General features: G+C 35.0%; 1 protein-coding gene across 4 annotated transcripts in view; it reads left to right on the forward strand.

The window, feature by feature from the left end:
- Cdh19 (cadherin 19) overlaps window positions 1-23,707 on the forward strand; it is a 95,510-nt gene that overhangs the window by 16,723 nt on the left and 55,080 nt on the right. Inside the window, exons 1-4 of one of the 4 annotated variants that reach the window (XM_028775616.1) lie at window positions 7,086-7,128; window positions 10,086-10,166; window positions 15,718-16,022; window positions 21,678-21,969. In XM_028775616.1, the coding sequence (XP_028631449.1) occupies window positions 15,831-16,022; window positions 21,678-21,969 (484 nt within the window). In that variant the 5' untranslated portion in view covers window positions 7,086-7,128; window positions 10,086-10,166; window positions 15,718-15,830. Of the gene's footprint in view, window positions 1-7,085; window positions 7,129-10,085; window positions 10,167-15,717; window positions 16,023-21,677; window positions 21,970-23,707 lie in introns of those variants that run through there. The other 3 variants (XM_028775614.1, XM_028775617.1, XM_028775615.1) reach the window with 3 other exon arrangements.

Consider the following 23,707-nt stretch of genomic DNA (forward strand, 5'->3'; position numbering starts at 1 on the left):
CTGGTTCCAAAGCTCTCTGCTGTCTTTCCTATGAGATAAGATCTTTCATGAGCTATCCTGGCATCTACAAAGCTCCAGCGTTTTATTTATTTATTTTTTAATGTATTTTTTAAAATTAGATATTTTCTTTATTTACATATCAAATGTTATCTGTTGTTGTAAGTATTTAAAACAGCCTCTGGTCTAGTCGTAAGCTGCTGCGTGCGGCTCTGCCTAGCACAGCTGCCATGTTTCTCGGCCAGAGGCCACGTGCTCACAGCTGCTAGAACTGGCCCACCAGAAACACCAGCCCTGCCACCCACTAGACACCAGCGTGGGAGATGGCTCTGCCAATCTTCCACACTGTCTCTGCAAGGCTGGGCATTGCCCAGACAATTCTGCCATCCATGTGGGCCCAGTAAGAAATGAGACTCTAATTCTTATAGATTAATCAAAGGCTTTATATGCTTGGTAATGATTAACAACAAGATGCCCACACTATCAGAAGTGTAACCCAATACCCAACCTAGATATACCAACTACCTTTGGCTGCTACAGACATGTGAACATCTGCCTCCATTGCGCCTACATCTCTCTCTCTCCCCTTTCTTCACTCCTCCTCTTCCTTTTCCTCCTCTCCTCCTTACTACTCCCCTTCCTCTTCTGCTCCTAACTCCTCCCACCTTAGCTCCTCCTACAGTTATCCACTTTCCCAGATTCTGCCCCCTCATCCCCCTATCACCCTCCCCCTGCTTCTATGAGGGTGTTCCCTCACCTACCTACTCATCCACTCCCACCTCCCCATCCTGGTTTTCCCAAAACTGGAGCATCAAGCCTTGACAGGACCAAGGCCCTCTCCTCCCACTGACACCTGACAAGGCCATCCTCTGATACATATGCAACTGGAGCAATGTGTACTGTATGGTTGGTGGTTTAGTCCCTTGGAGCTCTGGGGGTTCTGGTTGGTTGATTTTGTGGTTCTTCCTGTGGGGTTGCAAACACCATCAGCAGCTTCAGTCTGTTCTCTAACCTCTCCATTAGGGACCCCTTCCTGAGTCCAACGGTTTGCTGTGAGCTACTTCCTCTGTATTTGTCAGGTTCTGGTAGAGCCTCTCAGGAGACAGCTATATCAGGCTCCTGCCAGCAAGCACTTCTTGGCATCTAAAATAGTGTGTGGGTTTTGTGACTGTATATGGGATCGATCCTCAGGTGGGGTAGTCTCTGGATAGACTGTCCTTCAGTCTCTGTTCCACACTTAGTCTCCATATTTCCTCCTGTGAGCATTTTGTTCCCCTTTCTAAGAACTGTTACTCACAGAACTCAGTTGGAAACTTTTGACCCTTAAGTAAGTAAAAGAAAAATGAAAAAATAAAAAAGGAAAGCATCTTTGACTTATAAAATGTTAAAGTCTCTGTAACTACTGCCATAGAGTCAGTCATACAGCTTGTGGTCCCAAGAGGCCCTTCCTCTTTTCTTCCACCCAAAGCCTTATAATATGTTTTACTTCACACACTTAGATTTCAATAAGCTCAGCAGGTGGGGAAGTACTCTCTCAGAGGTAGGAGGCGAGGCGAGGACAATGTGAAGAACTCAGAAAGGGTGGCTAGGAAGTGGGGCAACTTTTGGAATGTAAATAAATAAAATTATTTAATAAAAACGACCTTCAAACTATGGAGGAATTTTTCATCCCATTTTAGCTACTTATATTTTAAAAGTATTCCTGGTATTTTAAAGCTTTAGAAATTCCTGGTCATCAAATTACAAGTCCTATAATAGGTCTTATTATTGGCCAAGCCTTCTCAACAGTGTCACAGGAATGGAGTTGTTGTATTAATTGCCATCTGTTTTTCTCCATGAGAAGCTGAGTTCAGTGGACTCAAAATTTCATGATCCACAAGCATTTCAGAGTACTTTATATTTTTATAAGTTTTCACAGATGGAATAATTATCTTTATGGAATGAAAAAGAGGTCATAGAAATTAAAATTCCTAATTAGATTCAGTTTGAAGTTCTATAAGTGCATAGATGATATTTTTCATCCCTAAAGTCATAATTAGTCTTTCTTAGTAAACATAATTGTTCTGAGTCACACGGGGATCATTGTCAGTTTATATGTGTTTGTGCAATATCATGCATTGCTTCCAGCGTGATCATGTTTATTTGTCATACCATTTAACCACGCTTAGCACAAAGTAATGACATTCCACTATCTTGAACTATATTTGGAACAAGCATTTATGAAAGTTGTATGAGGTGTGTGTGTGTGTGTGTGTGTGTGTGTGTGTGTATTGCAGAAAATAATGGCTAAAAATTCAAATTTGAGAAAAGGAGTCTCACTGAAACATAACTATTTAACTGTCAGTAGCTGTGTTTAGGTAGCTGGTTAAATGCATCAGTATACAAATTCACACCTACTCACACTTATGTAAAGTGTGTCAATCAAAATTCTGGGTGCAATAGCTGATCCCATGAACACATTTTCTATCTTCTCTCCTTATAAGATAGTCTGTTTGACAATTGAACCTTTCCAGTGTTGCATATCCTAGAACATTTTCATCTCACCAGGACGGAGGATAATCCAAGAGTCAGTAAAAGTGACATAATATTATTTAATATTTCTTGTGCCATATATGTAATAGTTAACTAGATAGTAAAATATCCAAATAATCATGTGAAAATGTTCTTTAAGTAAAGAATGTTTCTGATGATTTCATATACATATATAATATATTCTGTTCACATTCACCCTGAATAGCCCTGTCTTATCATCTTTCCAACTAGCTCCTCTTCCTCTTTCTTCCTGTCTCTCTGTCTTGCTCTCTCTTTCTGTCTGTGCATGTATGTGAGTGTATGTGTGTGTACTGTGTATGTTTGTATATGTTGTGTTCAGACATCATTCATGCTGGCATAGATACAGTATGTTCCTGATTTAAACAAGTTTTCCATAATTCATACATGATTCCCTGCTTCTTTAACATGGCACAGTTTTCCAATGATTCCTTTCTGAGATCATATACATTACTATCAAAATGCAGAAATCATTTGTTTGTTCTTAAATTTTTATACTCTCATCTTACAAAGTATATGTACATTTAATGGATAAATAATATTAATTTTAAGTTTAAAAATTCACTTATTATCTGCTCAATTGTGATACCCGTTTTATTTATAATTACAAAGGAGTAAATGTAATATATTGAGGGAAGAAGTATGTTTCAATAGTTTTTATAAGGGAGGAAGAAATGGAAGATTAATTTAAGAAAATTAGTCTTCATTTTATGTTATATCCACTGGATTCTGTGTTTTAATTTTGACATTTTTTTTTCTCACCATCAGTATTGAGCATGTCTAGTGCTACAAATGCAGTACTCATTTACGTATAGTCTTTCCTCGTTGATTAAGATTCTGGATTGTGAATCCTAAATTAACAATGAAATAGCTCTACCAGCCTCTGTATGCCCTAAGACAATACACAAACTATCAATGGATGGGCTACAACATCAAAAGGGGCATCATAATCCCAATAAGACTATTATAGATGTATGCCTTGATATATACTTGACCAGAGTTAAAAAATGTAGATTTATCAACATTTACCCTGTTGAATGCATGTTTTTGGAGCTAGATTTTGTTTGTGATCAGTGATGTTCCAGGATTTTGTGATACTGTTTTTCTCTCTTATGCATAAGAGTTCCTTCTGACACACATCTTTTTCCAGTATCCTCCTATGGTCCCAAGAATTCCACTTTAAAGGCTGTATGTGCAGTGTTATTCTGTGAGACTCACATTTCCCTTCATTTTTAAGAGATCACAAGTAGAATTGGGTTTCTATGTTTAGCCCTTCAACTTCCACCGGACTCAGCTTTTATCTTTCTCAAATTGCCAGCAAATCCATCATTCTGACTCCTTTTCTTCCTGAAGACTTTATTCCCAGTAGGAGAAAGGTATCCTAAAAAGATAGAAAACATTTTAGCATGTCTCATTTTCAAATAGTCTAGAAGTAAAAAGAAAACAAAACAAAAAACTTATAGAATCTTATTCAGTGTAAACAAAATGAAACATCAGCAGCAGACTTCACGTTATTAAATACTGTCCATTTTTCACTTTCTATCCAATAAAACACAGTTTTTAGTCATAGTGTGATTATAAGTGCTTAATACTGGATTTCATATTCAAAATTTCTGAACATATCTTCTTTCTGTGTTGTATAATAATAGATAAATATGGACTCTAATATGTGTTAATGGTGCTTCTAAGTGTTGTTTTAATATTATTGGAATTATGGGTCTTTACAATTTCATAATTTAAACTCCATGTTCAGGCATGCATATTATGAAGTATATATTATATTCTGAAACTTAATTAATGCATACTAATATACCTATAAACATAAGAGAATAAATTCAACCACATTGAAATAATAGATTTGCATGTTTTCACCATATAAAAATATTTAAGGTTTATTATACTATATTCAGCTGTTTGGAAAGTATAAACTGAATCGCTAACGTAGAGCAGAGGTGTTGTTCTCACCTGGTACATTACTGATATAAGTAATTATTATCAGTTTTTCTTTCTCTCTCTCTCTCTTTTTCAGTCTTTCTTTCTTTCTTTCTTTCTTTCTTTCTTTCTTTCTTTCTTTCTTTCTTTGCCTAGTTTCCTCTCAGGGTGCTTCTGAATCCAGTACTGGTGACAGATGCCATCATCTTCAATCAGAACTAGACCATTATTTGTGAAGTTTTTACAGTTCTCCTGAAATACATGAAAACTGTAGAAAACTTTAAATATGGTGTAGTGTAAGCAACAAAACATTTCACGATTCAGGCACTAATATTGCTATCATTATACTCAATTATATTCACACACACACATACACACACACACACACACACACACAGAGAGAGAGAGAGAGAGAGAGAGAGAGAGAGACTAGAATCATAAATTAAAAGTTATTCAGATATGTTTTGCTATATTTGGAATTCTGAACTGATTTTTTTTTTACTATGTGATATTTCATAATTGGCAATATCTGATTCCTGTAATGGAATAAGAAATCACTCATATTTTTGGATATTGGTCTGTTACTTATTTACTTCTTTGTTTTAAAAAATTGTTTCACATTCAGATGTGTGTGTAAGTGTGTGTGCACATGTACATGTGCATGCTTGCACATGTGCACAATGTGTCACAGTGCACTAGTGGAACTGAGAAGATATCTTAGGAGAGGTGGTTGTTTCTTTCTACTCTGTGATTCCTGGGATAGAATCAGGTGTTCAGACTTGGGAGGAGATTCAAGATCCGCTGAACTATCTCCTGGGTTTGTTAATAATTGATTGATTAATTGGTCAGGGTTTATCGTGTGGCTCAAGCTGCCATAAAGCTCCAAATCCTCCTTCTGCTCCAATAGTTCTAGAATTACAGGCATGAATCACGAAGGCTAGCCATGTCTATGTTAGATTGTTTTAGAGAAAGGAAGAGACAGTTATTTTAAACATTTCTCTTTAACGGTAATGCTTCTCCTTTGTAGTCATTTACTCTGAAAAAGTGTGTGGGTCAATTTTCTTCTCCTATAACAGTTATTATACTGAACTGTCTCATGTCAACAGAGTCACAGTGTGCTGTCTTTTACCTTTGAATTTCTCTTTTCATATGTTATACTATTCATGCAATTTATACTTCATGATTAGTGAGTGGGCTAGTTCGAGGAGATTCTTAGGAAAGGCTTAGCAAAATATGTCTATACTTTATGTAAAAAAGTCTAAAATTAAACTGTGTGGTAAAATTAGTAACCAAAATGTTTGTCTACATTTTAAATTTAATAATCATTGAAAAGCAATTAATTGTTATTTATTTTAATTAAAAAACATATTAAAATATTTACTGCTTTTCTTTTATATTGATATAACAATGTAATTATAATTACTCTATAGCTTATTTTAAAATAAGTATATCTTAAATACAAATGAACGTCAAAATAATTAGCTATGAATATTTGTGAAACAATTTATATGATAATCAACCTTTGTCACTATTTTATTTCATCTGCTATTCTAGGACCAAATATTTTAGACATTCAAACCATTCTTTTTTGCCAACTCTGATATACTTCACTACATATGACAAAAATGCAGCATGATTCTTTTCAATTTAAAGTGTATTTTAAATTCCTGACTAAATCGGTAATGTATTCAGATTATCTTTTAAAACGTTACTGCATATGCATATCATTTTCAGCTACCTATTAAACATTTTCTGTCTTATTTTGGGTGTTTAGAATTATTTTAAATTTGAAAATTCTCATTCCTATCTCCCCAGTACAGGTTTTACTCCTATGACATATTGAAGAAATGGTTCTGGTAGTTCAGAGGCAATCAGAGTTCTGGATATCTATATAGGTGGTGTATAGTGTAAAATGCATCCTCAAGAGAATCTGTGTCCAGAAAGACTGTAGTTCTTTGTTTTTAATGAGAAATTACTATCTACCAGAATGTAGTGGTAAATCTCAAGAAAGATTCAAAAATGTGGAATTATTTGGTAAATTCTTAGTGTTTTCTTTGATTGATTATAACATCATAGAATAATTTTGTATAACCTGGAAATTACCATTCAACATTGTTTGATAAAAATACTTTTTGATTGGTCGTTAAGTCCCAGTAAAACACATCAGATACATTTATTGACTTCTGTGACAAAGATGATTGCTTATTTTTCTAGATTTGACCAATTAGAATCTTAACACTGATTGAGTATATAATTGGAAGATGAATTTATATATACATATATTTACATTATATATACTATATATTCATTATATATGTGTATATATATATATATATTCAAACTGATTTTTATAACATATTTAAATATAGTTTTGCTTCCACCACTCCGTCACCAAAATCAACATAATAAACTTGTAATCCATTATTCTAAAATTTTTCATTTTGTTTCATTTCATTTTAAACCTTTTTTGTCTTTCAGACTTATTATTTAAAAGCCATTAACCTCACTATGTTTAAACTTTCTAAACTTACATATAAATGTAAATGCATGATTTATATTATTTCTATGGAGTTTTGTATGCTCAATTTAATTGAGATACTATTTACATCAAGACTTCACTTTTCTCAGAATGACTTGATGGCTCAGCTGGTAAGAGTGTTTAGTGTCTAAGCATAAGTACTTAATTTAAAATTCCAAGCATCCAAGGCACTAGAGATGGGAGGATTGGCCAAGCCCACTCAGTCAGTCCACAGGTTCTCCAGCTCAGGAGCGAGGATTAAAAGAGAGATTAGATAGAATTGCAGAATGACCCCAGGCAGTTCTGAGGCTGAAGGCAGGTTTGTTTATTCCAACTTTTCTTTTAAACCTTTTTAATTACATGCAAGGATTTAGGTCAGTCCTAGGTTGGGGAACCAACAATACAATAGAAACAAACAGTCAAGGAACAAACAAGGCAATATACAATACAGACTCCCGGGATCACCCGTGATCACTCTCATGATCTCTGTTTCTAAGGGCTCATCAGCATGACAAAAATATCTGAGCCTACTTCCCCGTCCTAGCCCACAGTGATATTCATGCCTGAGGCCTACTTCTTTATTCTAGCCTAAGACTTGGATTCTTGACTGAAACTACTTCTCTGTTTTAGCCTAAAATTAGATTCCTGCCTGAACTTATTTCTCTGTTTTAGCCTAAAGTTAGATTCTTAGGTTAGAACTTACTTCCTTGTCATGGTCCAAAGTCAGATTCCTGCCTACAGCCCATTTTCTTGTCCCTGGCCAATGTCAGATTCCTGCCAAGCAGCCCCAAAAGCTCTCCACAGAGGATTCTTGAGGATAGCTGCTCACCCACCTTGTCACAGCTTCAATGAGAAACCTGTCTGAAGGGAAAAATAGGGAGAAAGCAGGTTGTTCGTAGTCCTACTGTGGTCTCTATAGAAGCACATCGGAGTTCACCTACACACTACACACACACACACACACACACACTGGACAATTTCTCACACCGATACTACAAAATATTTTTAAAGAGTTACCAGGATATCAACCAAGCCATAAAACTCTCCTTCTACAGTTGGTCCTTGCCTGCAAGATGTGCTGGAGCAAATTGACATGATGCCTTTTGGAGTAGCCAACTAATATTTTGTTAAAGTTGAGGTCTCTGCCACTAAAGAGAGCTCACGCCCTATTCTGTCAGGATTGTCAGAAAACAGAGCCTGGAAAGCCCAGAAACCTGATCCAGAAACGGAGAGTAGAAGGGAACAGGATTGGGAAAACAAACAAACAAACAAAAAACAAAAACAAACAAAGGAAAATGAAAGCAAAACAAATAGAACAAACAAACAAAAACAATGAAATGATTCTTAAGTGATATTCTCTTGTACTCATAGACCCACTGTCATCAGAGAGGCTCCCTCCTTCTATAGATGCAAGTGGGTGCAGAGACCCACAGCCAGACATTATACAGAAAGTCTGAATTGGAGGGCTCCATAAGGCCCCTCCTCTTGGAGACCAGGGAATGGATCAAGGAACACAACGGAAGAGGGGAAGGAAGAGTTGAGGAGTCAGAGAAGATGGCGGACAGCAAGAGAACAAGGCTCACTGAACCAACTAAGCAGACATGGGTTCACGGAGACTGCAACAGCAAACATATGGTCAGAAAGGGACTATGCTTGGCCCTCTGTGTATATGCTATGGCTGTTAACATGAGGTTTTGTGGGACTCTTAACAGTGTGACAGGGAGTATCTCTGCCTCTTTTGTCTTCTCTTGGTATTCTTTTCTCCTGTTAGGTTGCCTTGTCTATCCTCAATATGAAGGCCTTTGACTTACAGTATCTTTTGTTTTGTTGGGTTGCCTCTTGGAGGCCTGGTCTTTTCTGAAGAGGAATCAAAGGGGAGACTAGAAGGAGTGTAGGGATGCGAGACTATGTTTGGGATGTTTTATGAGGGAAGAATCTATTTTAAATTAAAAAAATAAAAAGAAATAATTTTTTCTTTCCTTAATGTTGAATTGCATTCCAAGATAACAAAAGAAGTTATTCACTTTGTGTTTTTCTTTTCTTCTTTTTTTTCTCTTTCCTTCCTTCCTTCCTTCTTTCCTTTCTTTCTTTCTTCCTTTCTTTCTTTCTTTCTTTCTTTTTTTCTTTCTTTCTTTCTTTCTTTCTTTCTTTCTCTTTTGCTATCATGAGTTTGCGTGGGACTTCTATTTAAAACTCTTAATTGAGATGAATGTTATAATTTTAGACTAGTAGCTATTACAAGGTAAATTGATGCATCAGTTCAGGCATGGTGTCAAATGACTTTAACTCCAGCACTGTAGAAGCAAGGACAGGTAGAACACTATGAGTTAGGGGCCATCCTGGACAATATACTGAGCTCCAGGATAGGCAAGGCTACATAGAGAGACGCTTTCTCAAACATACATATATAGACAAGTAAATAAAATATAAGGAGTAGACACATGTTCCAAGATTATTAAGTTCAAAACTATTTTTTAAACAGACAAGATAATCTCATCACCAGCACCAGGAAAGGAGATGTGATTAGCTTTTAAATTCAAAAGAGTTGATTTATTAATTGTTACCATTCTATTTGTAGTAGTGTCTTGTAATACTTTAATTTGCAATACTACTGAAAGATTTGATAACAATTATTGTTTCCCATGAATTAATTTACTTCATTTTAAATTCTTTTTTCTTTTTATTTCTTTATTTATTTTTAATTGGATAATTTATTTATATTTCAGATGTTATCTCCTTACCCTAATTCCCCTCAACCCAGAACCCCCATCCCATCCCTCTTCCTCCTGCTTCCATGAGGACTGCACATGGGATGGATACCCAGGTGGAGCAGTCTCCAAAGAAGGAAAACCAAAGTGTAGGTGTTTGGGTTCTTGTTAGAAGGAGTAACAAAATACTCATGGGAGCAAATATGGAGACAAAGTGTGGAACAGAAACTGAAGGAGGGGCTGTCTGGAGATTTCTCCACCTGGGTATTCACTTTACATTCTAATTGCTAAACGACCTCTTCCTGGTCCCTCATCTTCCATTCCCCCCTCCCTCTTCTCTGAGAAGATGGAGACCTACTCTGGGTATTATGTCTCTGCAGAGCTAGGCACATCCTTTCTCAATGAGGACAGAGGACAGAGAGAGAAGGCAAAACAGTTACTGACTGGAATGGAATCCACAGGTAGGCACCAGATTTAGGGACAGCCCCTGATTATGGTTATTTTGTAACTTTTCTGTCATAGGTACTTTCATGAAATTTTGTTCAGATACTTCTTATACTGCATTTTATAGACACATTTGCTATTGAATTTCAAAAATGTTATAATATTCTTCATACTTTCCTTTTTTATAGTTATAAATTATAAACATTTGTCCTCACTCTGTGGCTAGTCTTTCCATTTTCCTATATCTTGTAGGCTCTATAGTATGTACTAAAATTATTGAGGTCACAATTTTGGCATCCATAAATATCACCATTATGGGATAAGAGAAGAATTTGTTTGGATCACTGAGAAAGAAAAACTTAAATTCAATAAGATATTCTACTGTGGATAATAGAGAAAGGGAGAAAGAAATTTCACACAACTAGAATAGGTAATTTGTGGATAGATCCAAGAGAGCGCTAATGATACTGTTGCTGGCCTTGAAGATGCTTATGAGCCAAAGAAAACAATCAACTGAAAATAGATTGGGAACTGGAAGATTTAAGGAAAAGATTCCATTAGAAAGCCATGGTATGTCCTGCTCTGTCTTCATTTTTTTATCCAATGAATTTCATATTAAAATTTCTGTCCTACAAATGTGGTAAATCATAAACTATGATTTTTTGCATAATCCTATAAAATAATATTCCTTATTCAACTGAAATGCTTCAGGGAGTTACATTGTGAGTATTTTTTACTATGTCACGATACATTTAATTTGCTAAGCCATGATGTTACCTCAAAATATCCCTATGCCACCAGGTGGAACCCAAACAACTCAAGGGTACACAAACATAGGTTATTGTTTTCTTTTATATGTGTCCAAATAAATACTTTTAAAGAACACTGAGGTCACACTTGACTATTGTCAAAGCAAATTAAATTGTAAGCTAACTTACACAGCAGGGTACACACAGACTTTTGTTTCCATTTTTACCATTGGAGGCAGAGATGTCTAGGAAAGGAGTAGACAGAGTTAAGGTTCAGGATCTGACAGTTTCTATCACTGTGCAATAACCTATTAAGGTCCTGGATTTTTCTAGCTATACAGAGAGAAAATGATGCTTCCTTTCCCATTACAACACAAGATGTTACGGACTTATAGGAAAATCCAGGCAAAATTCATTCTGTCTAAACTCTAAAGCCATGTTGTTCTATTAGTAATGTCAGATATGTTCATAGCCGCCAGTACTACTAGTAGTATATCCTCTTTGATTTAGACAGTTTAACTCAATTTATATTTACTTAATATATTTTCATTTATCTTTAATGTTGCATCTAGGCTTTTCTTTTTTTCTTGGATATTTTATTTATTCACATTTCAAATGTTATCCACTTTCCCAGTTCTTCTCCTCCACTCAGAAAAAAACCTAGCCCATCTCCCTTCCCCCTCCTTCTATGAGGGTGCTCACCCACCCACTTATCCACACAACACTGGGGCATTGAGCCTTTACAGAACCAAGGGCCTCTTATCACGTTGATGTCAGATAAGTCCATCCTCTGCTACCTATGGGGCTGGAGTCATGGACCCCTCCATGTATGCTCTTGGTTAATGGTTTAGTCTCTGGGAGCTCTGGGTGGTCTGGTTAGTTGATATGGTTCTTACTGTGGGGTTGGAACCATTTGCCTTCTTTGCATTCTTGTTTGGCTGGACCAGTGACTTGTTGAATCTTAGCCATCATACTCTGCTTGAATTCCTCTTATGATACTTGATCTGCAATAGAAGAACTTAACAGGCAAAGACTCTTTTATGTCAGTATTCTTATGCATTATGGTTTTTCATTTGCTATATGTCCAAAAACAATAACTTTGTTGCACAAACCACAAATTGATCCAAAATTCTTATGAAGAAAATATTGTTTAATTTAACCCAACCCCTAATATTTCTCTCCCAGTCATTACTTTGTATGAGTTTATATGTCATTCCTTTGAGCAGTTCCTTACTGCTTACCCAATGCAGTCATGCTGATGAATAACACATCTCTAATGTGCTAATTATTGGTTTTATTATGCGTTATTACTTTCTCACATATAAAATTTGCTGGAATTAATTGTATGTTTTTTTGAGAAACATGTAAAACATGTAATTAGTTTCTCCTTTCAACCGTTACTTTTTTCTCATGTTTGATTACACTGAAACAGATTTGTATACTACAATTGTTTTCTTCTTTTTTTTTTTTTTTTTTTTTAGAATCGCAGAGCTCTATTTATGCTGTAATTGCTTCCTGCAAACATGGTCCTCTCCAGTCACCACTGCCTTAAACTGTACCTATGCACCCATTGCCTTATAAATCAAAAGCCAACAGCAGCCACATATGTGGACCAAACAGGCTTTCAGCCATATGTAAACATTGGGAATCTAGATCTCTCTAGACCAAATTGCTTACAGTTTGTCAAAAGATGTACTACTTGTCCCAACTCAAACCATAAAAGTAGGAAGCTTAGCATACAGTTGGGTGCATCATAGAAGACTGTGACAATTCTAAGACAATGAGGAGGTGATGGCTAAGTGGCTACAGTACTTGATCAGGAGGCAACTTTGAACCAAGCAACACTAACCACAGTCCCTCATCCCCCCTCTTCTCCAGACTCATCAGTAGAGTGCATTGCCTTCCCCCTGTCCTTAGGACTGCATGTTGGCATGGCTTGTGTCTAGAAGGATAAGGATTGTGGATTTTAATCCTAATGGGGAATGCAGGCACTTGACACAGATGGCATTTGCTTGATACCCAGTGCTCCATGTTAAAAAGGGCTTCCCTCCACTCTTCTGGACTACAAAATAAATGCCTCAGTTTGGGAGGTGGAAGAGAGCGCTCCAGGGCGCAGCTCCCCCTCCCCACAGAGCCAGCCAATTGTTTTCTTCTTAAAGAAAAAACTTGATAGTGTGAGCTTTATCATTGCATTTCAGTATGATTGGCCTGTTATATGTCTTTAAGGCCAGAGATTTCAATTGTTCCCTGATCAACATGCATGACATTATGATTTTCACAAGTATTATAGTTATAAAATTTGTGAAATTGATTTTGTTTTCTAAGGTTTCTATGTTTATTTCATGTTCCACAAAACTTTTGCTGAACTATTTAACTATAATTAGACTTGGTAAATTTTGAAATTATATTCTCTACAGAGCTCTTAAATAATTATTCCTCAGAAAAATACATGAATCTACAAATGAATAATATAATCAAAGATAGACCACCACAATACTCATAGTAAAATACAGGTGGTGGGTGGTAATGTTATCTAAATGAGTACAAGCTCAAGATGTCATACAATAGGGAGGACAAAAAAAACAGCTGTGGCCTATTTGAGATGATATTTATAACAGCAAAAACAACTCAATATAGAGAAATTTAATAAAACATTAGGTCCATGTCAAAAAGGAACTTAACCAAATCTCTATAGTCTGACAATAAATGTTTAGACTATATGCTCTTATGTTGAAAGCTTCCAATTTTTAATCTGCACTATATAAAGCTATTTTGTACAAATATATGATGAACTTTGAGCATATGTCCCAGTACCACATCACATTACATTATTCCCTCTTTTTCTATTACTTTCTTCTCTCCTAGAGAGTATGCCATTAGTATACAATACTGTTTTTCTGTAACATCTTATTCTTACAAATAGAAAACTAGTTGTTTTCTTTATGAGAATGAGTTAATTTACCATAATTATTTGAGAAAAATCTTAGTTACATTTACTTAAGCTTCTGGGATTTATATGAAATATGCATGGGAAAGAAATATATTAAATATAGCCACAGGGACACAGCTATTGCAATTCAGAATATGGAAAACATCATAGCATGAAGTTATCTTTGTTCATCAAACAGATAGGATAAAACTACTATAAAATAGCAAAAAATAGACGTTCAAAAAGAAATGTATACAAATATCAATGACAATCTCCATGTAAATATACTTAAATTCTGATTTAAAGATCCTTGAATATTTTAAATTCAAACACTGGATGCATACTTGGTTGCTCTAAAGCCTTATCCTATTATTCTGAAGTCTTAGCAAATTTTAATTTTGAAAGCTCACAGACTTTTAAAAATGGCATGTATTAATAATATACACAAATTTACTTTATTTATTCTTATAAATTGTTCATAGTAGGAAAAAAGTAGACGATGGCAAAGTGTCTCAGCATGCAGAACTTGTCATGAAGCATGATAACATGAATTTGTTCCTAGAATACACTGAAAAAGATAATAAACTCCAAAAAAATTGTAACTGACTTCTCATGTGTGCAGTGATACGGATATGCATGTAACAACATGGGCATATGAATATATTACACATTCTCTCTCTCTCTCTCTCTCTCTCTCTCTCTCTCTCTCTCTCTCTCTCTCTCTCTCTCTTTCTCCCTCTCCATCTCTCTCTCTTTCTGTCTCTCTCTGTCTCTCTGTCTCTCTCTCTCTCTCTCTTTCTCTCTCTCTCTCACACCCACATTCACCCACCCCCCACACACACACACCATTAAATTCTATAAAGAGTAAACAAAAACAAATTCAACTTACACACAAAATCAGAATATAAAGTTAATTGAAATAATGGTTTATCCAAATGTGATATTTTACTTTGATAATTTTCCATATCGCACGAAATGTAATTCTTGAAAGGATAAACTTGTTCCAAATCTTATTCACCAATGACAATGACCTATCATGATTCTTTCTATCATAGCTATAAAATCTATGTAAGTATATATATATATATATATATATATATATATATATATATATATATGTGTGTATGTATCTATCATCTATCTATCATCTATCTATCTATCTATCTGATCTATCTATCTATCATCTATTATTGTTCTAGTTAGTAGTAGCAGTTTAATTGTTTATCATGTACATGATTTGATCTATAGCACACAGACACACACATACTCACCCACACATTTTAAATAGTATGCAACACAAATTTTTAAGCTTTGATATAATGGTGAAATTCATTTTAATTTTTCCCCACATTAAATAAACTATTATTAATTAATTTATTGATTAATCATTATTAAATAAAGTTTCTCATTGGACACATTATTTTGTATTTTATTTATTTAGTAAAATATAACTTCAATAATTGTAAGATAAATCTTAGGATAGTCAAAGTTGAGGACTATTTTATCTCGTTGCTTGACTCTTGCTTTAATTCATTAGCCAGACATTTTCAGAGTTAGAAATATATGAGAAAGTTAGCCAGTTAAATGGTAATACTACTTGGCTCTATCTCAATGTCAGCTGTCAATCAAGGAGATTTTTAAAGGATCACTACAACCTTCAGGAAGATTCATGAGTGCAGTTTAAAACAAATGGTGCTTGAGCTAAAATTTATAGCATTACAATCAGATCATTGCTTAGCTACAAAATGCAGTTAACTAGCTTAATTAGGAGATAAATTATATGTCTGTTTTATTCCCTTATTTCCAGCTGCAAATGTTGTAACCTGTCTTTAGTAGTTATGTGGAAAAATGTTCTTTAAATGTAATTTTTTTCTGTTTCCCACATTTTAGGAACCATACAGGGGACTTAAGATTGTACAGGAGTATTGAAAAACAAACAGATTTGGTTTGAATCAGTCCTGTTCCTCTCTAGAATAAGAATTGGAATCCAAATACACACCAGAATGAGTCGCCGCTTCTTGAAACACTGGATGTTGCTGAATACTCTCCTATGGCCTTGCCTTAAAGTTGCAGAGACCTTGAAAGCTGAGAAGGCTCAGAGAGTAGTACCATCTCCTGGGAGAGCTAAGCGTGGCTGGGTGTGGAACCAATTTGTTGTACCAGAGGAAATGGATACCATACAACATGTCGGACGGGTACTTAATTTCTTAAAGAGTTACAATAGTTGGCTTTATAAAGGTGTGATGTGAATGGGTTTGGAAAGTCTGATGGTTTCCACATATTTAAAGGATCCCTTAGGGGAAAATAAAACAAGCAAAAGCATAGTAAGCTTGATTTTGAGAACACTCATTCAAATCTTAAAAGAGGGAAGTCTAGTTTTCCAACTTATCTTTCTATCTTTTTCATGAGTAAGCTGACTCCACTTATCAGCATCTAAAAATGAAATAACGTTATTTGTTACAATGGAGCGAAGCAGTCACACGGTCAAATATTATTTATCAACAGTACTTAGCATCATATTTAGCTAAGCTAAAGAGCTATTGACATGCTCTCATTAATTTCAAATGACGCATAACAATTCAATCCATTTTAATGGCTCAGGAATTTCAAGAGCCTACACTCATCATTTCATTAGTGAAGCTGAAGTGTAAACAATGATTATTTTATTTTTTTTGGAGAACTATACTTAAAGAATACTTTCTTATGAGAACCTCTTCAATTAGTACACTTGATGTTTGTGTTATTAGTTTTTTACTTTAAACACAGGAAATTACAGTAACATGTTGCTTTATAACTTTTTCCTCACCCTGGATAGATGTACTGAAATAAATTAACTGCTAACTAACTGGTAGCAAAGTTTAATTGGAAACCCATAGAATTTACTTACTTACTTTGTTTCTATTTTTAAAATTTTATTTAATCTTTTTTTTTATACTCAGATTGTACTCCCCTCCCAGTCCACCCTCTGACTGCTCTACATCTCATATCTCCACCTCACCTCCATCTTTAATGTCCCTACTCCACCAGACCTCCCCACTCACTGAGGCCGCCAGTCTCTTAATGGTTAGGGGCATCATCTCTGACTGAATCCAGACCCAGCAGCCCTCTGCTGTATATGTGTTGAGGGCTTCATATCAGCTGGTGTATGCTGCCTGGTTGGTGACTCAGTGTCTGAGAGATCTCCAGGATTCAGGTTGATTGAAACTGCTAGGACCACCTCCTCAGCTTCTTCCAGCCTTTCCCTAATTCAGCTACAGTGGTCAGCAGCTTCTGTTCACTTGTTGAGTGCAAATATCTGCATGTGACTCTTTTGGCTGCTTGTTAGGTCTCCTGGAGTGTGGTCATGACAGGTCCCTTTTTGTGAACACTCCATAGCCTCAATAATAGTGTCAGGCCTTGGGACCTCCCCTTGATCTGGATTCCACTTTGGGCCTGTCACTAGACCTTCTTTTCCTCAGGCTCCTCTCCATTTCCATCACTGCAGTTCTTTCAGACAGGAAAAATTATGGGTCAGAGTTTTGACTTTTCCACAGCAATTCCCTTTCTCACTTGATGCCCTATCTTCCTTCTGGAGGTGGGCTCTATTAGTTCCCTCTCCCTAATGTAGGGCATTTCATCTAAGGCCCCTCTCTTTGAGTCCTGAGACTCTCTTACCTCCCAGGTATCTGGTACATTCTGGAGGGTCCCCCAACCTCCTACTTCCCAAGGTTACCTGTTTCCATTCTTTTTGCTGGCCCTCGGGGCTTAAGTCCTTTTTTCCTATCCAATACTTGATCATGATTCCCTCTTCCTCTCCCCGTCGCCTTTCCCACTCAGGACCATCCCTCCCTCCCAAACTCCTGTGATGCTTTCTTCTCCCTCCCAAGTGAAATTGATGTGTCCTCACTTGAGCCCTTCTGCTTGTTGACCATTTTTAGTTCTGTGGATTGTGTCCTAGATATTCTGTATTTTGTTTGTTTGTTTGTTTGTTTGTTTGTTTGTTTTGTTTTTGGCTAATATCCAATTATTTGTGAGTACACACCATGCATGTCCTTTTTGGTGTAAGTTACCTCACTCAAGATGATATTTGTTACTCTGGTTCACAAAATCCACTAACATGCTTCGTATACTAACCATAAAATATATATTCAACCATAGATTTTTAAACTTTCCCATGTCTGTATGTGTGTGCCAGCCACAGATGGTATTACTCTGCTCCTTTGATTTGCTGCAGGCAAACTGCACACATGGCTATCACACATAAATGACTGGTTCTGCGTATTCTTAGTCCATTTTTTAAGTGATAGACATATATAGATATAATTAGATACAGATGCAGATATATTTGCCTGTCTTAATGTGTAACACATGCATGCCTGATACCTGTGGATGCTGAAAATCATAGGATCCCTTGAAACTATAGTTAAAGACGACTTTGAGCATACACCTTGTAGATTTTGAGAATTAAACAGAAGTCCTCTGAATGAGCAAAAGACAATTCATGCAGACCTTATTATTTTAACTTTATAAAATTAAATATGAGATCATTTTGATTTTTTATAAATAATTCCACATGGCTAATTGAATATGTAAATAAGTTTTAGTAAAAAAAATAATCAATTCTTGGTGCTTGTAACTGAAAAACACATTGAGGATAAGTGATAGCAGGGATGCTTCACATTTGATAACTAATAAAGTAGGGTAAATCATTATGTTCAATTTGGTAAAATTTTGCAGTGATATCAGCTTCCCACCGTAACAAAAGATACTTATTTGAGTAAATATTTTTGTCCAAATAAAGTATATCCTATACCTGTATGACCAATGGGCAGGAATTTCCTTAAGTAGAGTCTGGAGACATAATGAGGAAACCTAGCAGCCAAGAAAATATTTTGGGTACCCTACTGTCCTTAAACACTAAGCTCAATGTGCTTTGAAAATCATTTCACAAATAAGTGTGGAATACATTTATTTGTCTCTAAATTTCACTTATCATCTATTACTGAATACATATTCAAATTTTATTTAGTCATTTGATACATTGATGTGTAAATTTATTTCTACTAATTTCTTAGCCAATGACTTAGTAAATACCAATCATTTCATTCTATAAAAAATTATGTCCAGTTTAAGAGATGTAGCAAGAAAGTGAGTTTATATAGTAGCTTCCCTGTTTCATCATTTAGAAATGATATTTTATCTTATTATTAAAACAATAAATTTTTAGTTTAAGCTATAGTCTGGTTGTATCCATGATCACGTACAACAAGGAATTAGACCAGAACAATAGCTTACAACTCTTACCATTGCAATCACTGTAAATTGTGCTTCCTGAATGAATGCCTTTCCATGAAATTCTTATTCAAAAAAGAACATATTCATAAATGGTGACCCTGGGACAGACATATGCTCCATAATGCTAACATGTTTCAGATAGAAAGTAGTGACATCTTAGTGTAAAATAATTTATGTATGAGATATCATCCAAACCGTTTTGTTGTGTCAAAAGGTCACTTTATGTTACATACAATTTTTTTTTCTATCCATTTTCTTTATTTATCCATTAAATAGATGTACAAGGTCCTGGGTTCAATTTTCAGCACAAAAACAAATAAACAACAAGAACAACAAAAATCCTAACAGAACTTCAGTGAACAAGTTAAAGAACAAATTACATATATTGAAAGACAAAAAGTGAAAGACCAAATGATTTTGTTTGAAAGCATTGTTTTTACAGTGTCTGCCATTGACCTTTCTAGACACAATTGATAAACTTAGCTCCCTGCATCTCTTGGAGGTATTCTCTTTGTTCAATTTCTATTAACTTTTGGATAACCCCAGTTTTCATTTGCCCATTCTTGTTAATTTTGCCATTTACACCCTTCTTTTTTTTTAATAATTTATTTATTTTTTTCTCAAATTGTAATTCATTCACACAGGGGTTATAAACACAGAAAGGCAGTATGTGGGAAAGGGAATGTCACTGGAGTGTGGTTGTTCAGGGGGAATACAGATATCTTCAGAACCGGGTATCGGCTGGGTGAAGGTTCAGGGGACAGGTCACTATGACTCTGCCTATGACTCACTTGTCCTTATTTAAGTTGGTATTGTCTGCCAAGGCTACCTATTTACAAGGTCTATGACTACTCGGGCTGGTAAATTTCCACAAAAGCTGCCTGTTTACAATAGCTTATAGCCATCTGTTTCAATGTTTTTCCACAGAGACCTAAGACTTGGTGTTAGTATACATGTATGACAGGCCTATTGCTGTTTTTAGGCCTAGGGCTGATTTTAGGCCTTCAGTGTGTAATCAGGGCTGCCCCTGACATCTCCTCCCTTCTCTAAGTATAGAAGGGCTGTGGCAATTCTAAACTTGCGAAGGCAGTATTAGATAGAGGATAGAGGCCTGACCTCCAGTAATTGAAGGGGACCATCAACAGTATAGATGATGACAAAGTTGGTTTGAACAGAATGACAGTATAAATATAAGGAAATATGCACATATGAGAAGTTAGAATGGGGTGGATAAGTTTACATTTCTTAAATGAGTTGCTTAATTTTAAGGTTTTAACTTTCCTGTCTCTGTCTGTGTCTCTCTGTCTTGATCTTTCTGTCTCTTTCTTTCTTTTTCTTTCTGTTTAGCTTTATCCCTTTGAGATTATATCTATAGATAATCTATTCTTGTAAGTGGTAGGTAGAACAGAATGATCTTGAACTTTTGAACTTCTTGTTGGTACTCTTCTATAATTTGAAGCCTCTACCACTGTTCATCATTTAAGTGGTGCTGGTGAGTAAACTGTGGGTTGTTTGTATACTAGGCAAGTACTCCTCAGCCCCTTGAGATTTAAATGTTTGTAATATAGTTTTTCTCAGTAAATAAAATACGGACCTTTATTGATTATTGTCTAAGTATTAAACGTACTCAAAATCCATGTAACAATAAGAAGTCTAATTTATTTTTGCTATTCCTTGCACTATAAAAAGGAATTATTAAAGCAGGTAAGAATGAACAGTGAGTAAATGAGGGAGCCTTGAAGCCTAACAACCTGAGTTCTAAGGGGATAACTGACTTCCACCCATTCTTATCTGGTGGTCTACATACAAACATGATGAAAAAATCTACACACATATGCACACTTGCATACACATGCAAACAGAAAAAGAGAATAGATACCTTTAAAAATACAATGATCATAATGATAGTAGCTATAATGATTTTGTTTTTAATGCTTTGTAGATTTCAGAAAGGCCATAAATATGTTGTTGATAGACTTATTCTCTCTTTAAATATCCTTATGTATCTGTATCTTCTATGTATTTTCAGTCTAACCAGAAAAGTCTAGTGTTTAAGTAAATCTAGATGATAGCTTTCTTATATTTCTGCATGTCTTAAATTAATATAGATGTGTGAGATCATGTCTTTACTAAAAATATTTGAACTAGTTGAGTTTAATACAATTAATATTTTATGTTCACCAAATTTCTAATTAGACTCATTTTTAAACAATAAAGTTTTGATATTTCATTGTATTGGAAATCATGAACATCTCCACTGCCTGACATGCATATATATCTGATGTTAATATTTTACATTGGATGATATAATGAAGAATACAAGCCGGATTGTGGTGGTACACACTTTTCATCCCAGTATTTTGGATGCAGAAGCAAGTGAATCTCCAAGTTTGAGGCCACCTGGTTTACATAATGAGCTCTAGGATAGCCAGAGCATAAAAATTTCAAAAACAAATTATATAGAATCATTTACTTGAAAATTCACTTGATACTGATTAGTATTTTTAAAAACTGTGCATTCTGCATTGAATTTTCTATATGTCTGAAAACTCACTTGTCTATGTTTACCCTTGCAGCTAAGATCTGAATTAGACAATGGAAACAACTCTTTCCAGTACAAGTTACTTGAGACTGGTGCTGGAAGCTTTAGCATTGATGAAAGAACAGGTGACATATTTGCCATACAGAAGCTTGACAGAGAGGAACAATCCCTCTACATTCTGAGAGCTCAGGTAATAGACACCACTAATGGGAAGGCTGTGGAACCTGAGTCTGAGTTTGTCATCAGAGTTTCGGATATCAATGACAATGAACCCAGATTCCTAGATGAACCTTATGAGGCCATTGTACCTGAGATGTCTCCAGAAGGTATTAAATATTACTTTACATCAGAGCTTTATTTACAAAACCATAGATTTATATTTTTGAATATATGTTTGTTAGTGCATTAATTTTCACAATTCTTCTTTTGACAAAACATTTTAAGTAAAATATTTGAAAAATATATTATATAATAATATTTTATAAGGTACAATTAGAAGAAAAATTATGACAGCTTCCTGTTGAATGTTATTTAGTTAATGTTTTATTATTTTGTCAAACTTGCTTGCTCTTCTAAGGTATAATGTGATAGTTTTATTCATGCACTATTTGTATCAAACACAAGCATCTTCCTATATACTACTTGTTGGATGCATATATGTCTGAAATAAATTTAAGTTCAAACATAAACTTTCAAGTAGAATTCAGCTAAAAATTTACATTTTACATATTTTTCACTCTGTATTGTGAAGTTTTCCTCATATCAGTCTTAAAATCATGTTTAAAAGGTTTAGATATACATACATTATTGATTGCTAAATTTTACAAACTATACATGATGAATTAAAAAATAACTTGTACAGAAAACCTATTTGCTCATGATATGATAGCTGATAAAAAACTTCAACAAAGTGGCTGGATATAAAATTAACTCAAGCAAATCAGTAGCCTTCCTTCATACATATGATAAAAAGTCTGAGAAAGAAAATAAGCAAACAATATCCTTCACATTTGTCACAAATAATATATAAAATATCTTGGAGTAACTCTAACTAAACAAGTAAAAGCTCTCTATAAAAAGAACTTCAAGTTTCTTAAAAAAGAAATCAAATCAGAATCCAGAAAATGGAGATATTTTCCATGCTGATGGATTGGTTGGATTAGCATAGTAAAAATGGCCATGATACCAAAAGCAATCTACAGATTCATTGAATTCCCCATCAAAATTCCAAAACAATACTTCAGAAACATGGAAAGAGAAATTATAAATTTCATCTGAAAAACAAACAAACTAAAACAAAAACAACGACAACAACAAAATAAAACCCAAGATAGCAAAGACAATTAACAATAAAAGAACTTCTGGGGGAAATACCACCCCTGACCTCAAGTTGTACTACAATAAAAAGTATTGTTGTAAAACAATAGTGACAAAATCTGCATAGTATTGGTACAGAGACAGACAAGTCGATCAAAGAAATAGAACTGAAGACCCAGAAATAAACCCACACATTTATGGATACTTGATCTTTGACAAGTCAAAAATATACAATGGAAAAAAGAAAGCAACTTCAATAAGTGGTGCTGGTCTTACTGGCAGTCTGTATGTAGAAAGAATGAAAATATTTGTCACGTTGCACAAAGTTTAAGTCCAAGTGCATCAAGGACCTCAACATAAAACTAGATCCACTGAATCTAATAGAAGAGAAAGTGGGAAAGAGCCAGGACCTCATTGGCACGAGGTGAAATTTCCTGAACAGAACTCCAATGGTTCAGGCTCTAAGATCAAATTGATAAATGAGATCTCATGAAACTAAAAAGACTTCTGTAAGACAAAAGACACAGTCAATAGTTCAAATTGATATCCTCTTGGAGATAGGGAATGGGGGAGGGAGAATAGGATGAAGAACTGTGGGAGGGGTTGTGGGGAGGATGGCAAGGGTTGGTGTGCAAAAAATACAAGTAATAATAATTTTAAAAGCTATTAGAAGTATTAAAATCAAGTAACATAAAATAAAAGAATGCCTGAACATTTACATTTAGCTTTGTTTATTTTAAGTTACTT

Source organism: Grammomys surdaster, unplaced genomic scaffold (assembly GCF_004785775.1).
Source record: "Grammomys surdaster isolate TR1022 unplaced genomic scaffold, NIH_TR_1.0 257, whole genome shotgun sequence".
In the NCBI taxonomy this organism is placed as follows: domain Eukaryota; kingdom Metazoa; phylum Chordata; class Mammalia; order Rodentia; family Muridae; genus Grammomys; species Grammomys surdaster.